Source organism: Nicotiana tabacum, chromosome 5 (genome assembly GCF_000715075.1).
Source record: "Nicotiana tabacum cultivar K326 chromosome 5, ASM71507v2, whole genome shotgun sequence".
NCBI classification, from domain to species: domain Eukaryota; kingdom Viridiplantae; phylum Streptophyta; class Magnoliopsida; order Solanales; family Solanaceae; genus Nicotiana; species Nicotiana tabacum.
The window spans coordinates 144487300-144512957 of NC_134084.1; the positions used below are offsets into that span (position 1 = coordinate 144487300).

Here is a 25658-nt window from a genome sequence, read left to right on the forward strand (position 1 = left end):
TCTGTGTTTTCTTGTTAGTATAGGTTTGATTTTTGAGCTAACTGATTGTGAGATGTTGCAGGGATTGAGTTGATGCAGTGCAAAATAGTTTGAAAAAGAGTTGAACAGTCTCTGAAGATTGCTAGTGCGACCGCGGTTGCTTTTGTGCGGTCCGCACTGGTGATGGTGAAAAGTGGTACTCTCTGAAGTTTTCCACCGCGGCCACATTCCATTAAGTGCGGACCGTGGTGGACCTCCGTGGCCGCGGTCTGTTTTGTGCGGACCGCGAAGGTTGCCTACTCAAGCTTCATTCTGAACAAACCCAGCACGGTCCGCGGTCGGTTTTGTGCGGCCGCGCTGGTAGGTAAGGCTGGGTCCCACTGTTTTTCTATAAATAGAGCCCAAGGGTCACAACTTACACTTTTCGAAATTTTAACACTCAGACCCCTAAAAGCTGCTGTTCACTCTCTCTTCTGATAGTAATTCTTGTTTAGCCTGATTAATTGCATCTCATCATCACAATCTGGTAACATTTCATCTTTTTTCTTTGTTTTATATTATAACTTCATTTTGTTTTTCATGCCCAGTAGCTAGAGTCTCTTCTTCTTCCCGTTTTTATTTCATTTGTTAGCCTAGGAAAGTGTAATGGTTGGATATTGTGTGTTTAGAGACCTTTGTGAACTGGGTAAAATGAGTAGGGACAAGTTAGGTGGAAAACTTGAACAAAAATAGCAAAAACTTAAACCCTAACTTAATGTTTGTTCAAAGTACTCTCCGCGGCCCGCGGTCGCCTTTGTGCGATCTACGGTGCCCTGACGCGGTTCGTGTTACCATTTTGCGTGGACCGCAGTGCCCAAGTGATTGAAATTGAACCTATGCCCAGCGCGTCCGCATTGCACTTTATGCGGTGTGCGCTGGCCCACCACGGCCGCGGTGCTACTTTGTGCGGGCCCCGTGGTTGGATTCAGAGAGGTGGTGTCACAGTCCTTACATCAGTGCGGACCGCGGTTGCCTTTGTGCGGTCCGCGGTGCCCCCAGTGCGGCCGCACTCCTATTTGTGCGGGCCGCGATGCCATGTTCTGCAACTATTTTTACAACATTTAACCTGCTATATGCAATTCAATTTCAAGACTTGTTTCACTGCCTGTGATGATACTAACCATGTTAGATGTGTATGCTTGCAGATAATGGTCAAACAACGAGGTAAAAGTGCCAAACAACCCGGCGAGGTAATTCCTCCCGGGGAGGGAAGAAACGGATGGTAAAACGCACTCCCCAGGCTAGACAAAACATAAAGGAAATGAGGAAAGCAATCAAAGCGGCTGATAGAGACCTCGACAGCTCGGGGAGTGAGTACGAGCCCTTCCGGGAGATCTCTTCAGATTCAGTCCCTCTATATATCCCATATCCGGAGAATGCCATACATAGAGACACTCCCCCATCTTCCCCCGATGCTCGAGCCTCAATCAACATTTCTTCTGGGTCGTCTGAGGGCTTAGCGGCAGGTAGTGGGGATGAATGCTCTACCTCTCCCACAACATCAATATCTGGAGATGGTGCTAGAGGTGATGAGGGAGATGGGGAGTTACCGGGGGTGGTGTGCCGCAGGTTGGGGGTATTAACCGGACTAGGAATCCCGCTATTTGGGAGGATAAATTCGTCAGCCAGGTGGCGTTCCACAAGTTTAGGGAATGGTGGCCGGCACGGAAATTGATTCTTGAGAGGAGTTTCATTGACAAAGACCTCTTACCCCTACACCCCAATGTACACAGACAGTTTCAGGCTCGGGTGGGTTGGGAGTTCTTTAAAGATAATTGTGTGAAGGCGAATGAGCATATGGTCAAGGAGTTCTATAGCAATGTGGCCCACATCTTGAAGGGCACTAAGGTGACCAAAGTGAGAAACAAAAATATGGTATTTACCGGGAAGGCAATAAATGAATACCTGGGGTTCAATGATGAAGATAAGTCCCTTTATAATGAAAGGTTGGCAATGGGCGAGGAGGTTCGTCCGTGGTTAGCTTCATACCTGGGAATCCTGGGTACGGTTCCAGAGTGGTTGCAAGCAGGGGCCAAAATACTTCGGAGAACTTTCAACTTTGAGGCTAGAGGGTGGTTGACTTTTGTGTGCAGTCGGCTCGACCCCACTATCCATGATCAGACTATTCCACTTGCCCGGGCTATTCTTGTTGCTTCTATTATGGCAGGATATCCTATCAACGTAGGCAATGTGATGTTCCGCGTCATTTCTGCAATGGGGGTTGAGCATGACCGGAACTACTCTTTTCCCAGCACCCTCACTATGTATTTCCGGGACCTAGAGGTGGAGAAGAGACCTTTTGACGTAAAGGTCAAACTTGTGGCTCCGTTTTCATGGTACAGTTTGAAGGGGTCACACAACCCCAAGGACAAAAATTACAAGCCGCCTGCTTCTGCCCCAACCGGCCAGTCTAAAGAGCCGATTGCGCTAGATCCCTCCACTGAGCCTACTTCCACAGTTGCTGACATGCCTCCTGGACCTTCCACTTCTGTTGGTCCCTCGACTCCAGCTGGCCCGGGGATTCCATCTTCCCGGGCCCATCCTATCACCGCCCACCAGCTGAGCCAGACACTTCATAGCTTGAATAACTGGATGGCGACTGCTTCATCTAAGTTGTCCACCTTGACTTCTACCATTTGCGGCTCAGTCGGTACCACAGCCAGTGCAGGTGCCCCAGTCTATCGAGGATTCACTTAAGGAGATTCTTGTCAACCAGCAAAAGATCCTCGATTCTCAGGCTGCCTTGGCTAAGGCAGTGGATTTACATGGCAAGGCCCTGAAGGAGCTTGCCAGGGAGCACAAGAAGTTGCGCAAAACACGGGCTTCCAAGGAGTCTGTGAATGCGCTGAGGGAGGATGTTGACAAACTGAAGGCAGACCAGCTGCCTTTAGACTTGCTATTTGAGGATCCAGCCCCAGCAGCAACACCAGTAGCAGAGCCATAGCAAGAGCAGACACAGAGGCTTCCAAAGAAGAAGAGGAAGCTCCCTAGTGCAGATGAGGCGATCATCCAATTGGCGGACCCACCGGAGGTTTCCCCCAGTCAGCCACAGGATATTCTAGATATTCAGCCCATACAGGTCCAGGCCCCAGTCCCAGCAGCTGAGCAGCAGGAGATCGGAAACCATTCTGAGATTCTCATACATACAGAGGACCAGGGGACCACTCATGTTCCTATGCAGACAGACGAGGCTTAGGGAGCTCCTATATCCTTTCCTTTTAATTTCTTGATGCTTATTTGTTTAGTTGGCATAGGGGACAATGCCAGCTTTTATTTGTGGGGGTGCGCCCTACTTTTTATCCGGATGATTGTATATATTAGTTGACTTAGTTTATGTTTCTGTTGATTATTTTTATTTGGTCTGTATATAACTTTATATTTAGTTACTTTTATCGCACTTTTTATCTTCTCTTTGGTCTGTATATAAAATTGCATTTTTGTATATATATTCATCCCTCGTTGTATATTCTAATCCCATATTGTAAATATTCATTCTATTTTCTATTTTCGGACAAATTTTCATTCTTAGCTTAGTAGATAGGCTCGCAGCTTTTTTGTTTCGGTTTTTGTGCTTTCAATAAACCCTTGGTTTTCTTAATGCCACGGTTCTTTCCAAGGGTGGAGTATTGTGTGAACCGGTTGGCTCTTCCCGATGATGGATGGCGTGATAACCTTCTTAAGGGTTTGAGTCCGTTTTTGATTTTTCCCTCATTTTTAGTAGTTTATAGTTAAGGGTACCTCAATCAAAGTTTCACTTGGGCCTAACACATTTACCTTAGATCCCATGATCAAAGACAAGTAGTTGTGTTTAGGATGGTGAAAGTAGTGACCTTGAAACTCTTATTTTGACCAAACAAACATCATGTGGTCTTTCGGGACTATTGTGTATTCAATCGTGTCTAAGGTTGTTGTGGGCTCCCGACTCTATGTCTTTAGCAATCCTTGAGTATGTGTGGTGAGAAATCTAATTGTGAGTCCAAGTCCCGAGCCAATGGTCTAGAACTTGCCCTGAATGTTTGTTGAGGTGAAATCTTGAGTGAAATTCGATTTGAGAAGTGATTATAGGCTCTCCTTGATCCAAATAATAGTCGAACAATTCCATAACCTACCAATGATATAATCCTTAGCTAACCCTTTTGAGCCTTAACCTTTTTCTTTCAAGAACCAATGCTACAAGCCTATACCCGTTCTAAATTATACCCTCTCTTGGCACCCAGATCGTCCCTTAAAGTAATGGCAAAAGTCTAAGTTTGGGAGGGAGAGATAAGAATAGAAACAAAGTGGTAAAAGGAGCAAAATCAAAAGGAAAGGAAGGCGATGAAAAAGAAATAAAAGAAAAAGACAAAAAGAAAACCCAATGTGCAAAGAATAAAACGGGATCCAAGAAAAACAAAAGTGAAAAAGGTATGGAAAAAAGTAGAAAAAGGAGAAATGCTTTGAATTGCATAAGAAAGAGTGACAATGTGTCTCTCTAACCCCTTGAAAAGAAGTGAAATACTCAAAGAGTCAAAGAGAATTGTGCCAGAATGAATCAAAAGAAGTGCTTAAGGGAAGATGGAACCCATATAGACCAACAACTTTTCCTACCCTGAACCAAAAGCCTTCACATTGACTCCACAAAAGCCCTATATGATCTTGAGTTGGATGACGCTCGCATTAGTGGATACTTACATGAGGGTCAAGCATATGGTACTTAGAGCAGGACTTGTGACCTTTCCTTGAGAGAGACGAGTGACTTCCCATTAACCTTGGTTTTCGTGCTTATACTCTAAAAAGGTGAGGTTTGCTTAGGGAGAGTTGAGGATGTGTGAGTTTGGGGTCCACAGCGACCAAAGTAATTGAGAGAGTTCTTTGATGTAATGAGTCAATTCTTGATGCTCTTGTGTCACACTTGATCCATAGTTTTTCAAAGTTTAAATTTTGTTAATGATCCATTCGTATTGAGGGAAATTGTTAGTCCCAATTGATGCTTATTGAGGTTACTTTTGGACAGCTGGAATTACTTGGATTTTCCTTTAAGGGGTGGGTTTTATTTTGTTTGCTTGAGGACAAGCAAAGGTTTAAGTTTGGGGGAGTTGATAAGTTAGGATTTTAACATGTTTTATGCCCCAACTGGCCTATGCTTTGATCATATATTGTTACAAAATAGTCCTAAAAGGCTCACAAGTTGTGCTTGATTGTAGGTTTGATCGACAAAGTGACAAAATGTTAAAGATCGGCTCAAAAAGTAGTGAAACGTGCTCAAGTATCAAAGACCAAGAAATTTAAGAAAAGAAGGCCTAGTGCGGACCGCGCAAAGTGGAATGCGACCGCACTAGGTGGTTCAGAGAGTTGGTGAATTAGGCTAGAAGAAGCGCGGCCACGGTACACATCTCGCAGTCCGCGGTGAAAGCTCCGCGGCCGCACTACTCTTTTGTGCGGTCCGCGGTCATGAGTTTCACAGAGATGAAGTTTGCAAAGCCAGTGCCATGCGGTCCGTGGTCGTGGTTGCGCGGACCGTGCTAGCTCCCTCCGCGGCCGTGGTCCGTTCTACGCAGTTCGCGGAGTCCAAGTTCAGAGAAGCTAGAGTGAGCCCAGTGCGGCCGCGGTCCATTTAATGCGGCCCGCACTGACCCCGTAGGGGTATTTTTGTCTAGTTTTTCCAGCCTAGTATAAATAAAACATTTTACCATTTTCTAGGGAATCAGATATATCAGCGGAGAGCTGCGCTCGAGAGAACGTATTTTGTAGCCATTTTTGGCACTTTTGCTTTACATTTACCATAGATTCTTGTAATTTAATTTTAGCAATTAATTAATATGCTTAGTTCTTCATCTATTTCTTCAATTTCTTTATCTAGCATGAGTAGCTAAACCTATTAGCTAGGGTTGTGGCTCAACTCTAGTGTGGGTAATTGATGGGTGTTTCCATCTAGTGTTAGATTGACCATGGGTGTTTTCTATTTGGGTTGATTTTATGTTTTAATCTAGAATTGGTGGTTGCAAACACTGATTCAAGCTTTGTGGGTTTAACTCTTCTTGATAAAGAGAGCCTATGACCCCAAAAATTGACCCAACAAGGAATTGGGATGGACTCATGAGAAATGATAGTCCCAATTAACGGGTTAAACCTCGAGAGAGTAATTACCCTACTTGAACCCTAGATGCTTGGTCTAATTTGCCTACCCATTTGGTATCGAGAGAGTCAATTGGGCAAAGTCACTTTCTCTATCGAGAGGTGTGAGAGTGGGTAAAATTGTGCAACACTTATAGCATAAGCCCCAATTATGTCAATCGAACCTTAGTAACATCTACCCGTCAATTAGCCACCTAGGTAATGTCACGAACCTAGTGCTTGACTTCCCATTAGATACAACTTAGCAATATTCTCGTAGCATAATTTAGTGTTAATCAATAGTTTTACAAAAATAGCTATAATTTGAAAACCCAAAAATGTTTGAAGTGACATTAGGAGTACAAATACATCTCTAGGATAGACAGACAATCCAACTCCACTACTAGCTCCTTGAGGAATTCGATCCCGACCTTCATATCGGGTAAAGATATTGCGACCCGCTCTTCCTACCTTAGGGTAGCGTTGAGTTGGTAGCGATCACCACCCCATAAAGGTAGTGACAACTTTCCCTCTCAGGAGTATCCTACACAAACCCGAATTATCTGGTCGGCTGGCCAAATGGGCCATAGAACTGAGCGAGCACAATATAACATATCAACTACGAACCACAATAAAGTTGTAAGTGCTTGCCAATTTTATCGCAAAGATACTGCCCCATGTCGAGTAAGAAGTGCTTCGCACTTCATCTGAGCGATTCGACCTCTAGGTCCTTTACACCGATGGCGGGTCCAATGCGTCGGGATCGGGACTGGGACTTGTACTCGATGTCCCAACGGGCGAGGTAATTCGTCAATCTATACGATGCCCTGAAATGACTAACAATGAGGCCGAGTATGGGGCCGTAATTACAGGATTAAAATTGGCCCTCAAGTATGGTGCTCGGCGAATCATCCTCCGATGCGACTATTAACTCGTTGTGAATCAAGTTACTGGGACTTTCCAAATTAATGAGCAAAGGTTGCAGAAATACCAGACCAAAATCCACAAACTGCTGCTAGAATTCAACGAATGCCGATTCGACCAAATACCCCGAGCACAAAATATCAAAGGAGACGATCTCGCCAAGCTAGCAGCAGCAACTAAAAACATCACCAAGGAGAACGTGGTCACCCTCCTCCACTCATCAATAGACCAAGTCGAGGTACATTCTATAAACTTAATTTGGGACTGGTGTAATCGCATCATATCATATCTACAGGAAGGAACACTCCCACAAGATAAAAAAGAAGCCAAAAAGCTCCGAATACAAATGGCCAGATACAGTCTCATAAACCACGACCTTTACTAAAGGACGTTCGGTGGCCCGTTAGCCAAATGCCTCGGACCAAATCAGACAAGGCGTGTGCTCGAAGAGGTACAGGAAGGCCACTGCAGCGCCCATACCAGCAACCGAGCCCTTGTTAGGTTTCTTATTCGTGCAGGATACTACTGGCCTACTATGAAAAAAGAGGTCGCGGAGTACGTCAAGAAATGTGAGCAATGCCAGAAATACGCCCCTATGATACATCAGGCGGGAGAACTCCTGCATTTTGTCACCTCTCCATGGCTATTTATAAAATGGGGAATGGATATCGTCGGGCCCCTTCCAGCAAGGCGAGGTAAGATACGTTTCCTTTTGGTTTTAACTAACTATTTTTCCAAATGGGTGGAAGTAGGTGCATTCGCTCAAATACGTGAACAAGAAGTCATCACGTTCATCTGGAAAAGCATCATGTGCTGCTTCGGCACCCCCAAATAAATCAGTTGCGACAACGGACCCCAGTTTGTCGGGAAAAAGATGACTGAGTTCTTCGAAAAATGGCATATCAAGCGGATACCCTCCATGCTATATCATCCTGCCGGTAACGGTCAAATGGAATCCTCCAATAAAACAATATTAAAGAAAAAGCTTAAAGATGCCAAAGGGCTATGGCCGGAACTGCTACAGGAGATGCTATGGGCCTACCGTACAATGCCGAAGACCAGCACAGGTGAGACGTCGTATTCACTAGTCTACGGCACCGATGCAGTCATACCCGTTGAGGTCGGGGAACCTATCCTAAGATACTCCAATGAGAGTGGATCAAGCAACGATGAAAGCAGGTTACAAGACCTGGATAAGGTCGAAGAATGAAGGGATATGGCACAAATAAGAATGGTGGCCTAAACACAACAAGCAGAAAGGTACTATAACAAGAAGGCCAAAGTACGACCACTCAAAGTCAGGGACTACGTACTAAAGTCCAAAACGCAAGCGGCAAAGGACCCGAATGAAGGGAAACTGGGAACAAATTGGGACGGGCCATACAAAATCACAACAACAGCAAGTAAAGGAGCATTCCAACTAGAAACAATGGAAGGAAAACTATTACAAAATAACTGGAATGTCTCTCACCTCAAGTACTTCCACTTCTGAAAAAAGACGCCGCCCAAGTCGTACTCTTTTTCCCTCGCCCAGGTTTTGTCCCAATCGTGTTTTCTCGGGGAGGTTTTTAATGAGGCGACGAGGGGGACGACTGGAGGTTCGAAGTATTATTCATTGCCCTGCCTACCGATTACATCTCCAGGCCGAGCAATGAAGGGACTAGATATAAAAAATCTCCATTATATGTACGAAATCGACATGTATATTCGACATGAATAAAATCACTCCATTATGTATACGAAATCAACACGCGTCTCCAATGTATGAATGAAACTGGCATCCACGATATTCCAACAAATAAAATAGAATGCCACCATCATGATGGGATATTACTTCGGTGCCAGCTCGAAAGTAACATCCCAATGGCTAAGGCCATCAACAAAAAAATGAGTTCAACATCACTCGAACCACGACGGGATATTACTTCAACGACAGCTCGAAAGTAACATCCCAATGGCTAAGGCCATCGACAAAAAAATGAGTTTGACATCACTCGAACCACGACGGGATATTACTTCGGCGCCAGCGCGAAAGTAACATCCCAATGGCTAAGACCATCGACAAAAAAATGAGTTCGACATCACTCGAACCACGACGAGATATTATTTCGGCACCGGCTCAAAAGTAACATCCCAATGGCTAAGTCCATCGACAAAAAATGAGTTCGACATCACTCGAACCACTACGGGATATTACTTCGGCACCAGCTCGAAAGTAACATCCCAATGGCTAAGGCCATCGACAAAAAAAATGAGTTTGACATCACTCGAACCACGACGGGATATTACTTCGGCACTAGCTCCAAAGTAACATCCCAATGGCTAAGGCCATCAACAAAAAAAACCAGTTCGACTTCACTCGAACCATGATGGGATATTATTTCGGCGTCAGCTCGAAAATAACATCCCAATGGCTAAAGCCATCGACAAAAAATGAGTTCGATATCACTCGAACCACGATGGGATATTATTTCGACACCAACTCGAAAGTAATATCCCTACGGCTAAGGCCATTGTTAACGAAAAAAGTTCAACTAAACTCAATACAATAAATTTAGCATTTCAACAGAGCATCGGAGCGACGTGATTACGACAGAAGTCATTGTCAAAACAAACCAAAGAAAGGAAATGACTCAGAGACGTACGACCAAAACGACCTTCATTTACAGCAAATACATTACAAATATTTAGTCTTTACAAAGGGCTCAAAGACACCCTTACAAAAATCGCGAAGCAAAAAAAATAAGTACAAAACAAATACTACACATCATTTCCGGTGGCATACATGTCTTCGTACCAAGAGTCGGAGGCAAGCCTGTTCGCATCATCAGAATTAATATCGTCTCTGTCAGGCGTGAGAGGATCGTATCTGCAAGCCTCACGAGCTGCACAGTCCTTGGCGCGTACATCCTGAAGTTCCTCTTGCCCTCCCATCAACATGAAGAGCCTAGTACACATCGAGCTGAGGCTCGGCGTGAACCCACAACTCATATAAATGTCAAGGCACGACATGATCAGCTGGAGCATGAGATGTAGAAGGCTACGACTATCATCGTACGTCCTTCGCTTTCAAAGAATCCACTTGCTTGTTTAATGCGGACAGTTCCGCCTACAACCCTTGAATATGCCTCTCAAGTTCCGATGTCCTAAGCGCAGACGTTTCCATCTTCTTAGCCCGCTCTAACCTACAAAAATTGAGGGCATCTTTCAAAATTGCCGCCTCAGAAATGGCAGTCGCCCTCTCCCTCTCAGCACGGGCCAATCTATCAGCATTCACACTCAATTCACCCTTAAGCTCATCGACCTCAGCCGTCTTTATATCTAGTTCGGCAGTTAAATTGGCTACCATTGCTTGAAGGTCGGCATTTTCGGCCACTACTCCCCTACTTAGATCAACTCATCTTCCTTGGATCTGAGGGCTTCCTCAATCTCGCTGCTATGGGCAACAACCTTCATAAGGTCCTCATCTCATTCCTTCAACTCCTTGACCTTACGTGCCAGTTGATCCTCCGTCTACTTGAGCCCCTCGCGGAACAGTTGGAAGTCGTGATCCTGATTGTAGATGTCAACCATCGCATGATGCTTGGTGCGATATTCTTGGTACTTGGAAGACATCTTTCCATAGATGGTCATCCTCCTCATTTCCCGACACTCACATTCGATCTCCATGATGAGGTCTAGCACGAGAAGTAAAGTTAGAACAAATGGGCCAAAAATAGTAATGCAGACCCGACTACGAAATAAAAAGAAAGACATTTACCCGTAGAGCCATGCCAGAAACGCTCCGAGACAACTCCGAATCACTCATCGCTTTAAGTGCCTCGCTCTTAGGGGCAGTACACAAAGGGGCAAAAACAGATGCCACCTAATCATAGTCCGACAGTAAGTCGTAGTCCCCAGGAACGACTATCTGTCGATCAGAACCCTCCATTCTGACCTCTACGCTAGTGTGACGCACCAAAAACTCGCGAACATCCCCTAGGTCAACGTTAGAGCCTGAGTTGTCGTCCTCGGTGCGTAAACCCCTACCAACAGTGGATGATGTGCCACCCTCGGCGGTAGCGCGCAGACCCCCCTCCTTGATAAACCCCTTCTGTTTGGGGAGACCTCCCCGCCAAGATGGCGTCAGACATAAACGTGGGTACCGATGCCGTCTCTGATGCACCCATCCTACTCTTACTGGTATCAACGACCACGCTCTTCCCGAGCTCCATCCTTCTTCTTTTTCTCAACGAAGATTCATCCCCATTAGAGGACTCATCCACGAGGTGACGTACTGGTAAGGAAGGGATCTCCCCCCTCACAACCATATCCCGAGAGGGGTCCCTCGCATGTACCGACTGAGCATGACCCTCTTGGGCAGACTCATCCAAAGTGAATTACATTCCTGCGGAGGCGGCAGCCTGACGAAATGCAGGGACTGAGGCCCTCCGCCTAGAAGCTCCGCGACCTATCATCATAAAGAGTCGTATCAATAGTCAATGGTATATAGCCGAAGAGTGATACAGAGGAAGACACTTACCAGATGAAACTTTCGGCCCAAAGTGTTTCACGAAAGTGGGCCAGTCTCGAGTCTCCGCTGCATAAGGCAGCAGACGGGCTACCCAATCCCTTATACCTGCAACGGGATGGGGTGGGCGCCCCATAACTGCAAAAGAGGGTCGCAAATAAACACTAAGGTGAATGAAGAAGAAAAGAAAGAGTAAACAAGTGGTAACACTTACGGTTCTTGTTCCACCGCTCCGGAAATCTAGCGGGTTCAGACAAGATGTGTTCAGTTCTGACGAAGAAGTATTTATGCCAAAATTTGCCACTCGCCCGGTCATCGGTTCCGACCACCGACCCTTTTGGTGCCTCAGATGCACCATAGTAACCCTATGAAAGCTAAGTGAAAATAAGTGTAGGAGATGGTGAATGGTAACTTCGCACCCCGCCAACTCAGCATATTTTGTCAATAACAGGAGTATTTTGAGCGTGTACAGGGAAAGTTGCATCGGGCAAACCTAATAAAATTGACAAAATTCCTCCGCTAACGGGAGAAGGGGAAAGGAATGACCAATCACAAAGGGGTACTCATAAAAAGCACAGTACCCCGGTCTATGGACTTCCACGAAGTCCCTTCCTGCTGGAACCATCTCAATATGAGCAGAAATACTATATTTTGCACAGAGGGCATCGATATGGACTTGCTTAGTTTTAGAGAATACTGAGGTAGGAGTAGGAGGAGGATCTTTAAGAAAGTCGTTTCGAGACATGGGGTGTCTCGACAGTAACTCCTCCACGGTGGGAAAGCTATCCCCTTCCTCCACCGTCATATCTTCACCACCAGAGGGAAGCGCCATGGATAACGGGGTGGCGTCAGAAACCCCCTCACGAGATCGGTGTGTTCTAGGCATCACTATGGCGAAAGACGTGTTAATATGACAGAAAAAGCTAAGAATGGAGGATGGAAGAGATGAAGCAAAGAAATCGTTGGAGCAAGCACGGGAGGGATATGAAAGGATAACCAGAGACGAAATGGCCAAGAGTTTTTAAAAAAACAAATCCCCCGCCTATTTATAGGATTGGGTGGCGCCATAATCGAAGCGGAAGGCTGCAAAATGGCACCGAAATCGAAGCAACAAACCATCAGCCTCTGTCTCGAAAACACGCATAATGATGACGCACGTGAGAGTGACGTCATTTCCCGATAAGACACACCACCTAGGGTATCGTTGGGCACGCTAACCATCCATTGTTAGCCAAACCATGGTGATTCGCAAAACCAAATTTCTCCATAGGTGTGGGCGATGTCCGCTTATCGAGGATGCACCAAGCCGCAACCTCGAAAAGCGGAGGGACTAACTGTATAGGTCCAAATTTGGATGACCACGGCTACTGACGAATACGACAAGAGACGAGATCTTCACGATTTATATCTGGAATTGGTTTCCCTCACCAATAGCCTCCTCAGTTAAAGCTCATCGTATCGGGCTTGCCTAATAATAAGATTTATATCTCCGATGTGGTTTGCGAGCTACTGCACAATAAGCTGCAGATTTTCCCGGGGATTTTCCAAAAATAAAAAAATAAAAAAATTAGTACACTAGTTAAAAAGTCATGAGAAGTTGAAAACTAATTAGATGTTCCTTGTGCGAGACTCTCAACATTATCAAGTTCCAAATTCTAACCTAATGAACAATAACAATATTAGAGGACATATTTGCACCCAATATAATATACTATGCGAACACTGACAAAGACTGAGAAAAAAGAAATGCAATATTTTGTGCATTCTGCATTGGATCCTTCGCCAAGGCTCAACCTTCCATTTTCCTTCTTCTAAAAAAGCTTCTTTCTCCTTTCTCTCTTTCCTCGTTACCTCATACAATACATTCAAAATTCTTGCAATAATCTACCACACGGTCAGCTTTTAATTTTGAGTATGTCAAATTCAGACCTTTTCCAAGCGAAGGAAGATGAGAAAAATATCAAATCCGATAATAATATACAACTGGCCACATCAAAAGATCCAGATAAGTATACAGATATTGCACCAGATTATCAACAGGTCGTTGACCAAAAACAAGATGAAAATAATCCAGAAAAAGGAAGGCTATGTAGTGGAAAATCTGAAGTCCCAAATGATGAAGGATTTACAACTCCAACTTCTTCGGATCACAAAATACCAGTGATGACAACATGTCCACCTGCACCCAAGAAATTAAGTACAAAAAGAAGAGCTTCACGTTCACCAAGTATAAATCCAACCCTCCACATTGACTTGGAATCCACTTTCACCACAATAATTCATGAAGATACAGAAAGGAATATCAAGAAATTGAGAAAGCAAGATCATGCATGATATATGAACTATATATATTTCCTAGCTACTAAAGGTATGAGAACTAAAATTCATCGTACAATAATCCATCACTATTCACTTATTCATAGCTTTATATAGTATAGATTTTACATACAATGATAGTGTAGATTAATTCTTTACACTATTTTGTTACCATTTTCAATAGGTTACCGATTAAGATTTACATGTAATTTATCTTATAAGTGAACTAATTATAAAAAAAAAAATCTTTTACATTATCGGTGCATAAAACTTAAACTCTACACACGCTCCGACAGACTGACCTCCTCTATGAATAAGGAGTAGGCGATATCTTTTGTATTTTTTTAATTTTTTTTTTTTTTTTTTTTGTGAAAGAAAATGTTATTGATCCTCACCGGACAAAGATACTTACAAGCAATTTGCAAATTCATAATCTATCTCCTATCTAACTCTATAACAAAATTGCTCAACTTACCAGCAAGAGCATCCCTACCAAGTACAAACCGAAGGATTACTGCAAAGAGGTCGTAGACTTCCAACTTTAGTTGAGTTGCGCCCAATTAAAATCTTTTGTCATCAAGGTGTGGTGTTACTTAAAAGAATGAGATATAGATAGATTCCAATATCTAAAAGCATGTAAAGAATTTGTTTCCTTATTTCTCTTTTTCAGGTATGTTAAAAGACTCATATTAAGTAGACATGCAATAATGTAGAATAAATATGATTTCCTTTAAGTAATTATTTTCGTATGAAGCAGCAGATTCAGTGCTTGGGAAGCTTTGCTAGGTCATCTATGGTGTTTTCAACAATATTTTCATAACACGCTTTGGTAATTGGTGGGATTTTGACCTTTAGGTAGACAACAATTTTGTCAATTTTATTATAATAAGATTTTGACAATTTTATCATGAAAATGATATGGGGAGATGAGGATACTGCCAAGAACGATGGTAGCAATCATAAAGCTATATTTGAAGCCCTAGCATATATGTTTAGCATGAAGGCCAGCACTATGATAATGTTTTTCTAGGCCACCTTAAATGTCAACTCAGTTCACTAAGCTTCTGCTATAAGCGAGATCCGAGGAAAGGTTGGATCACAAGGAATTATTGTACGCAATATTATCCTAAATTTTTGCAAGAGGCTGTTTCCGCAGCTCATATAGCAACAACTTTACCAATTACAACAAGACACCTTTTTTTCTATGTCATCTTATTAAAGGGAAATTATAACACCTGAAAATTAATTTGGTTAGGATTTTTCAATAAACTAAAGTACTAAAAAAGGTACTTTGAACGGGTATATATATACAAGTTGACAGAACAAATGATAGAATATATAATGCAACTTGAAATGGTATATATAAGTAATATATAATATATGTATAATCGTGTATAATCAATATATAATATATGTATTGTAACTAAAAAATAAGCGGTAAACTCAAAAAAGATCCACTGAGATATTACTCTGAAAAGGCCATTAACACAGACATGTATTATTTCAGTCTACAATGCAAATCCTCTCACACACTACCAGCCATCCGGGGCGGATGTAGACGGTTGATGACGAGTTCAACTGAACTCATAACTTTCGACGTAGAATAAAAATTTATATGTAATAATTCGTTAAAATTACAAAAATAGTAGATATGGATCCATAAATGTAAAAATATAATGGGTTCAATGCTAAAATTTTAAAAGTTGAGCCCATAAAATTTAAATTCTGAATCCGCCTCTGCACACCACACCCCTCGAGCCCATCATGATAGGATAAAGATTGTTTCAATAATTAACGATTAATTAAAAACATTATTATTCGTACTTTTTGACATCATACTATGAGTTATTTGAAGTATATATCTTATACTTCGGTGAATATAACAGACACAAACGACTCTCTCTATCTCTATGCCTATTCACCTAGTCAAAAATGTGATCGCTAATGTGTTAAAACACAAAACTAAAAAGACTGTTAGGAAAAAAAGGCTGTAAAAATAGTAAACTATAAAAGAATATTACGAGTCCACAATTTGCTTGTGCGTCCTTAAGAAATTTTAACCCCCTCACACGTTACCAAGGTAATGGATTAAATCCTTCCAGGATGAAATGGAATAAACCTTCCTGCAACAGTGGCAATACAAACTGCAGGATACCAACGAACTCAAAGAACGGAGCAAAATCACACTTACGAATTTAGAAGAGATTCTGCGGGGAAAAAAAAATGCAGGATTTTCAGAAGGAAGGAAGTTCTATATATTTTTCAGTGTATGGAAAAAGAAGTCATGCCTCAGAATTTATAGGCAATTATCGGAAAAGGTGTGATATCTGTTCAGGAAAATGTGTCTGTTCAGGAGGGAAATCAACGTTCAGCAAAGGCAGCTTAATTCCGTTAATGAACTGTGGCATTTAATTAATTACTCAATAATTAATTAACTAAATTTTGTCCAAAAATAATCTTATCGATCATTTTCCAAATCCGAAGCCGAAGCCGAAGCCGAGCCGAGCGAGCGACGACGACGGCGCGAGGGTTCATTCTCTTCAACTCCTTTTAAGAGCTCTAAGAAGTGATCCTATATTTATACGCACAAGTGTAGTTGTCTTTCACCATTGTGGTACAAAGTTCATGACAAAAGCTCACTTAATTCAAATTTTTATTTCCCTCCATTTTATTTCCCATCATTTCCCAATTCGCACTCTTAGACTTTAAAGCCCAATACTTAAAGTCTTTGAAGCCCAATGCTTAAAGTCCAACAATCCCCCACATGAATGGGAATGGCTGTAACAAGAATGATCATAGATGAAAGCGGTGTGATTTGCAAGTAAGGATTAATTGCATCTGGATAAGTAGGTTTCCTTTTGAACTTTTCATAGTGAACATATGTCGGATATACTCGGTCAATCGGTAGATTTGATATCTTTGAACCGTCGAACTTTAGTGTATACCTAGACAACCATATGTCACACAATCAACCCTTAACCGTCTTTTGGTTCTCATTGTTGTGTTCGTTTCGGCCATGAACACTGTCTGGTTTCATAAGTGCATAGAGAATTGGCCTTACAGAGTTCTCATTGAAGCGGCTTCCACTTCACACTTACATAGGTGATTCCTAAACGTGTAATCCTTTAGATTGACACTATTTGATAAATACCACATCAAACTTAGGTAATCATTAAAGAACGTGTAAAGTTCTATCCTTGTTACTGAATATTGTCTTCATCACGAGAAGGGACCAAAGATTTTACTTTGACAATGTTGAACCGGTCAATCACAACTTTGTTTGAGCTCCTTGAACCTAGATCTCAGAATATCCAAAATTCTAGGTAGAGTTACCGCCATGTTGACTTGTCCTTGGCCATAGTCCCATTCCCTTAGATGATTTCTCAACTCTCTCTCTAGTTAAGCCTTTTGTAAGCGGATCCGCCATATTATCCATCTTACATAATCAATAGTGATAATTCCACTAGAAAGTAGTTGTCTAACGGTGGTATGTCTTCGTCGTATATGACGAGACTTTCCGTTATACATAACGTTCCCTGCCCGTCCTATTGCAGCCTCACTATCACAATGTATGCATATAGGAGCCAAAGGTTTTGGCCAAAACGGAATGTCTTCTAAGAAATTTCGAAGCCATTCAGCTTCTTCGCCGGCCTTATCCAAAGCTATAAACTCTGATTTCATTGTAGAGCGAGCGATGCACGTCTGTTTGGAAGACTTCCAAGATATTGCTCCTCCACCAACAATAAAAACATATCCACTTGTGGATTTTGTTTCTGTTGAGCCGGTTATCCAATTTGCATCATTATATCCTTCGATAACCGCAGGATATTTATTGTAATGTAAAGCGTAGTCTTGAGTATATTCCAAATATCCCAAAACTCGTTTCATTGCCACCTAGTGATGTTTGTTGGGATTACTTGTGAATCGACTAAGTTTACTTATTGCACAAGCTATATCAGGACGTGTACAGTTCATGATATACATTAATCTTCCCAATACATGAGCATACTCCAATTGAGACGTGCTTTCACCTTTATTCTTTATAAGATGATGGTTTAAGTCAATTGGAGTTCTTGCACTTCTAAATTCCAAGTGTTTGAATTTTTCAAGTAACATTTTCACGTAATATGATTGAGACAAAGCTAGACCCTGAGGAGTCCTCTGGATTTTAATTCCTAGAATTACATCGGCAACTCCTAAGTCTTTCATATCGAACTTACTAGCAAGCATACGCTTAATAGCTTGAATGTCGGCAATGTCTTTGCTCATTATTAGCATATCATCAACATATAAGCAAACAATGACTATATGATTTGGAACGTTCTTAATGTAAACACACTTATCACATTCATTAATCTTAAAGCCATTTGACAACATTGTTTGGTCAAATTTCGCATGCCATTGCTTGGGTGCTTGTTTTAGTCCATAAAGGGACTTAACAAGTCGACACACCTTCTTTTCTTTTTCCGGAATCACAAACCCTTCAGGTTGGTTCATGTAAATTTCTTCCTCTAGATCACCATTTAAGAAGGCTATTTTTACATCCATTTGATGGATTTGAAGACCATACAAGACGGCTAACGCTATTAGCATCCGAATGGATGTAATTCTTGTTACCAGCGAGTATGTGTCAAAATAGTCAAGACCTTCTCGTTGTCTAAATCTTTTGACAACAAGTCTTACCTTGTATTTGTCAATAGTACCATCGTCTTTCATTTTCTTCTTGAAAATCCATTTAAAACCCAATGTTTTGTTACCTGGAGGAAGATCAACCAATTCCCAGGTATGGTTGCTCAATATGGATTCTATTTCACTATTGATAGCTTCTTTCCAATATTATGCTTCTGAGGAAGACTTTGCTTCCTTGAAGGTACGAGGCTCATTTTCTAGCAGGAAAGTTAGAAAATCTGGACCTAATGAAGTAGATGTCCGTTGACGTTTACTTCTTCACGGATTTTCCTCATTAGGCATACCATCTATTATTTCCTCCCAAGGTCGTTTTGACTTTTGGTAGGTCAATTCACTTTCCTTTTTATACGGATAAATAGTTTCAAAGAATTCAGCATTATCTGATTCTATTATTGTATTAACATGAATCTCAGGATTTTTTTATTTATGAACCAGAAAACGATATGCCTTGCTATTGGTTACATATCCAATAAATACACAATCAACCATTTTTGGACCTATCTTAACCCTTTTAGGTTTAGGAACTTATACCTTAGCTAAACACCCCCACACTTTGAAGTATTTCAAGCTGGGCTTCCTTTCTTTCCATTTTTCATAAGGAATGGACTGTGTTTTACTATGAGGTACACGGTTGATTATTCGGTTAGCTGTAAGTGTAGCTTCCCCTCACAAGTTCTGTGGTAAACAGAACTTATCAACAACGCATTCATCATCTCTTTCAACGTTCGATTCTTTCTCTCCGCAATTCCATTAGATTGTGGAGAGTAAGGGGCAGTTGTTTGGTGAATAATGCCATTTTCCAAACATATTTCTTCAAAAGGAGATTCATATTCGCCACCCCTATCACTTCTTATCATTTTGATCTTTTTGTTTAGTTGTGTTTCAACTTCACTCTTGTATTGCTTGAAAGCATCAATTGCCTCATCTTTACTATAAAGTAGATAAACATAGCAATATCTCGTGCTATCGTCAATAAAAGTAATAAAATACTTTTTCGCACTGCGAGATAGTGTTGACTTCATGTCGCAAATATCTGTGTGAATTAAGTCTAAAGGACTTGAATTCCTTTCAACAGACTTATAAGGATGCTTAGCATACTTTGATTCCACACATATTTGACATTTAGAATTAATGCAATCAAATTTTGGCAATACTTCTAAATTTATCATTTTTCTCAATGTTTTGAAGGTGACGTGACCTAAGCGTGCATGCCATAAAGTGTTTGACTCAAGTAAGTAAGAAGAAGCATTAACTTTATTGATAGGAACTGCTATTACATTTAGCTTAAAAAGGCCCTCATTCAGGTAACTTTTTCCTACATACACATCATTCTTACTTAGTACAACACTATTAGAAATAAAAATACATTTGAATCCATTCTTGACAAGAAGTGAGGTAGACACAAGATTCTTGCGAATTTCTGGAACATGGAGAACTTGGTTTAGAGTCACAATTTTTCCCGACGTCATCTTCAACGCAATCTTGCCAACTCCTTCAATTTTGGTTGTAGACGAATTTCCCATGAAAATTATCTCGTCGGGTCCTGCGGGGGCATAGGAAGAAAATAACTCCTTGTTAGCACAAACATGGCGGGTGGCTCCAGAATCAATCCATCATTCTTTAAGATTTCCTACCAAGTTGCATTCAGACAACATGACATACAAGTCCTCCATTTCTTCAGCATTTTCAACCATGTTAGCTTGATTCTTCTTCTTCTTCTATCATTCTTTGGTGCACAACAATCCACGGCCTTATGCCCAGATTTTCCACAGTTGTGGCAATTACCCTTGAACTTTCCTTGCTTGGGTAATTCTTTGGTCCAGAAGCCTTCTTTCTCTTCTTATTTTGTGGCGCCTCCTCAACAATGTTAGCCCTTATTATTGTTGAGTTTTCACGTGACTTCTTTTCAGCATTTTTGTTGTCTTCTTCTATCCTCAAATGAACAATCAAGTCTTCAAGTGTCATCTCCTTCCTCTTGTGTTTTAGATAGTTCTTAAAGTCCTTCCACAACGGAGGTAATTTCTCAATGAAAGCGGCGACTTGAAAGGCCTCATTTATGACCATACCTTCAGCAATAAATTCATAATTAATAACAAGATAAATCTTATTAATAAAATTATCAATTCGGGTCATACCTTCAGCAAGGAGGTCATGCACAATGACTTGTAATTCTTGGACTTGAGTTATGAACGACCTAGTGTCAATCATCTTGAAATCCAAAAACCTTGCAGCCGCGAACTTCTTAAGTCCGGTATCCTCAGTCTTGTACTTCTTCTCAAGCACATTCCATAATGCTTTAGAAGTTTCCATAACACTATAGACATTGTACAAGCTATCTTCCAAACAACTTAAAATGTAGTTTTTGCACAAGAAATCAGAATGTTTCCATACTTTAGTTACAACAAATCGTTCATCATCCGGAGTGCCTTCAGCCAGGACTGGAGGATCCTCCTTGATGAATCGCTGCAAACTCAATGTAGTAAGATAGAAGAGCATCTTCATTTGCCAACGTTTGAAGTCAATACCGGAAAACTTTCCGTGTTTTTCTGTTGGTGCCATAGCATGAGCAAGAGTTGAACGGCTTGACGAGGCAGCAACACTCGTAACAGTAGCACCCGTTCCAACAACATTTCCATTAGTTTGGTTTTCATTCGTCATATTTCTGTAGAGTTGGAAACAAAACAGAACTTTGTTAAATCAGTGAAGTTTTGATATCTTCAAATTGAATGCCAAACCAAACATACAACACATAACAATGGTGAAGTTTTTATATACTTCAAACCTGTACGTTTATTATTCCGGTAAAGTTTTGTTATACTTTAAACCGGACAGAACAATTATTGGAGTAGAAAGCACGAAGGCTTTAGTCTCCAAACCGGTATACAAAATATAGATAACAGTTTAATATATATTTCAACACAGAAATGTTAGATAAAATTCCTTAAGCTTGTGATCGCTACTGTGTTAAAACACAAAACTAGAAAGACTGTTAGGAAAAAAAATGTAAAAATAGTAAACTATAAAAAAACATTCTGAGTCCACAATTTGCTTGTGCGTCCTTAAGGAATTTTAACCCCCTCACACGTTGCCAAGATAATGGATTAAATCCTCCCGGGATGAAACGGAATAAACCTTCCTGCAACAGTGGCAATACAAACTGCAGGATACCAACGAACTCAAAGAACAGAGCAAAATCACACTTACGAATTTAGAAGAGATTCTGCCGGAAAAAAATGCAGGATTTTCAGAAGGAAGGAAGTTCTATATATTTTTCATTGTATGGAAAAAGAAGTCATGTCTCAGAATTTATAGGCAATTATCGGAAAAGGAGTGATGTCTGTTCAGGAAAATGTGTCTGTTCAGGAGGGAAATCAACGTTCAGCAAAGGCAGCTTAATTCCGTTAATGAACTGTGGCATTTAATTAATTACTCAATAATTAATTAAATAAATTTTGTCCAAAAATAATCTTATCGATCGCCGAAGTCGAAGCCGAAGCTGAAGCCGAGCGAGCGACGACAACGGCGCGAGCGTTCATTCTCTTCAACTCCTTTTAAGAGCTCTAAGAAGTGATCCTATATTTATACACACAAGTGTAGTTGTTTTTCACCAATGTGGTACAAAGTTCACGACAAAAGCTCACTTGATTCAAATTTTTATTTCCCTCTATTTTATTTCCCATCATTTCCCAATTCACACTCTTAGACTTTAAAGCCCAATACTTAAAGTCTTTGAAGCCCAATGCTTAAAGTCCAACAAAAACTTATTTAAATTTTTATTTTTCATTCAACCGTATAATGTTTTTTTTTGTATTTAAGTTATATACACGAGCTGTATAAAGATTTATATAACCATTAGTGAATTTCAATTTGTGATAGTAGATTAACTACTGTATTATTTTTACTAGATTACTAATTACTCATAAAGTTTATCAAGATTTTTTTTTTTAGCACGTGCAAATAGTTGAGTTACTTGGTAAACGAATCCAGCGTCTTCTTTAGTTTTGTTGGCTAATGTAATATATAGTGAATGATCTAACTTCTTTTGTTTGCTTTTAACTTACGGATATAGTGTAACAACTATTATATCACTTAAAATCTGTTGTAACATATAAGTTGCCTAATTTTTAAGATTATAAATTATTTTTTATGGAGAGTCATATAAATATTTTTCGCTAGACATGATAATTTAAGATTTTCTTTATATGCCCATGTATAGAAGTTTAACTCCTTTAATTTCTCAGGGGCTCGTATAGTTCAATCTCATTAGGCTTATGATGTGATCATGGAGTTTTATTTCTAGTGGCTGAAGTACTAGTTCGCTAATACTATATATTAGGAACTGTTCCATGACCAAAAACTCTCTAAAAAAGGCTTTTTCCTACTATGACTTTGATTTTGGTAACGTTTTTCATGTGCAAGGATAAACTTTACATAAAATGCATTTGGAGAACATTTCCAAGTTTTTGTTTTGTGGGGCCTGAAAATCTACTTTTTTAGATTTTTTTTTATTTACGAGAAACAATTTGTTTTGTTTTCAAAAAACAAATTCCAATTTGAAAGCAAATAAGTGTGATTTTCTTTTCAAGACAAATACGATTATTCTCTATTCATGAAGTACTTAGAGGGTGTTTGACCAGCTTATAAGCACTTTTTGGCTTATCTATGCGTTTGATAAAATTAAAAGTGCTTATAAGCCAAAAATAAGCCAAAAGCCATAAGTTGGTCTCCCCCAACTTATCAAATTTCAGCTTATAAGCACTTTAGGTTTGACCAAAATATTTATTATTCTATCCCTAAAATAATTCTTTTTAAACAAAACTCTTCGTATACCCAGTTCTTCAGTTGCTTATTATTAATTTCAGCACTTTTATCCAAACACGTAACTGCTTATTTTTTAAATCAGCTTCAGCACTTAAAAGTGCTTTTCAGCACCTAATGCTTATCAGCTACTCTAAATCAGCTAAGCCAAACGGGCTCTTATCCAAAATGATTCATAATATATAACCTAAATTAATAGAATCTTGGTTGTGGCCCCCATGGAAGGATAAGATTAGAAATGAAGATATTCGAGAGAAGGTGGGTGTGGCCCCCATGGAGGACAAGATGCGGGAAGCAAGACTCAGATGGTTCGGGCACATTCAGAGGAGGAACACTGATGCACCGGTGAGAAGGTGTGAACGACTGGCGGTGGTGGGTACGAGGAGAGGTAGAGGGAGACCTAAGAAGTATTGGGGAGAGGTGATCAGGCAGGATATGGCGCGACTTAGGGTTACTGAGGACATGGCCCTAAACAGGGAATTGTGGAGATCGAGCATTAAGGTTGTAGGTTAGGGAAAATTGTGATGTCTTTTCTACAGCGCACTAGAGTGAGACTAGCCAGTTAGGAATTAGTCTTAGGATGTTATTGATCAACTACTGATGATGGGCTTTATCTGTTGTGTATTAATACCTTACATCTTTCTCGTATTTCCTATATCTCTTATATTGCTGTTACTTTGTTATTTTATGGTATTTATGTTATGTTATGGATTTTATGGTATTTTATGTTGTTTTATTATGAGTCTATTGATAGTACTAATATAGTGTCTCTTGTTGCCTCTTTGAGCCGAGGGTCTCCTGGAAACAGCCTCTCTGCCCCTCGGGGTAGAGGTAAGGTCTGCGTACATATTACCCTCCCCAGACCCCACTTGTGGGATTACACTGGGTTGTTGTTGTTGTTGTTGTGCGACAGCGGCTGGCGATTACGATAACTTGCTATTAGGGGTGTACATAGGCTAGGTTGGTTCAGATTTTACAATTACCAAACCAAATCAATTATGTCGGATTATTAAATCTAAAGACCAAACTAAACCAATAAAACTCGGGTTTTTCGCTCTCGGTTTTCTCGGATTTTCAGGTTATTCGGGTTTTTTTCGGAGGTTTTTTTTCCGGTAAAATCTTCGTAGAACAAAACATATAAATTATGCTCAAAATATTTCTTTAGTCCTAGTAAGATACAACTATATAAAGTATTTTCCAAGAAAATAATACAAAATATGAGATATGTCATGGCATTATCCTAAAATATTCAACAATAAAGACAATAAAATTATGTAACATAAATATTGCTAATTAAAAAGCCATAATAAAAATAAAGGTAATCTAAGAGTACTAAGTCATGCTAAAATAAATAGACTAATAAGGGAGTATTAAATACATAATTAAACTCTAAAGAAAAAATAAAAATAGGTTATGCATTTTTATCTAAATTGTTGCAAAACAAAAAATAGATATTCAATACATTCTTGTTCGTAATATTGAATTAAATGTCTTTTATTAGCATTAGTATTGATTTGATTTTGGTTTGGGCTTTTGTTAGCACTATTTAATATACTAATATTAATGGCTATAAAACGTAAAAACTGCACGAGACGCCCTATTTGGTTGCCCCCATTTAACCTATACCCATTTTTTAAAAAACTTTTAACTTGTATCCACTTTTTAAATAACTTCAGCCCCCTTTCTCCTCCTCCTTCTCCTTCTCCTTCTCCTTCTCCTTCTCCTTCTCCTTCTCTTTCTCCTTCTCCTTCTCCTTCTCCTTCTCCTTCTCCTTCTCCTTCTCCTCCTTCTTCTTCTTCTTCTTCTTCTTCTTCTTCTTCTGCTACTGTTGGTGCTGCTATGGAACTTCAGTTATTAAAATTTTGTGTAGACATATTTGGTTCAATGATAAGATGAAAATTTTCTTAAGTCAAGAAATACGAATGGATCTGCAAGTGGTCATTGTTTGGCACCATGTCCTTTTTCACCCTTAACTTCTGGCTGAAGTAAAAGCAATTCACCACAAATTTAGCATCTTGCCCATGACAAGGAAACACCAAGTTACTTGTATAGTTGTATGCAATAAGAAATAAAATGTCCATTGCTTATATAGTGCTGAAGTTTTTAGAAATGAACTAAATAACTTCAGCTCTAGAGCTGAAGTTCGACAATTACAAAACAAAAACTTCAGCTCTAGAGATGAAGTTCGCCAGTTACAAAATAAAAACTTAAAACAAAAACTTCAGCTCTAGAGCTGAAGTTCGCTAGTTACAAAATAAAAATTTCAACTCTAGAGCTGAAGTTCACCAGT

At 40.3% G+C, this 25658-nt stretch overlaps 1 protein-coding gene across 1 annotated transcript; it reads left to right on the forward strand.

Moving 5' to 3' along the window:
* The first annotated feature begins 7909 nt into the window (after window positions 1-7909).
* On the forward strand, window positions 7910-8245 carry LOC142181018 (uncharacterized). The gene has a single exon (XM_075253128.1). It carries the CDS (start codon window positions 7910-7912, stop codon window positions 8243-8245), a length of 336 nt encoding a protein of 111 aa, XP_075109229.1.
* Window positions 8246-25658: the final 17413 nt, after the last annotated feature.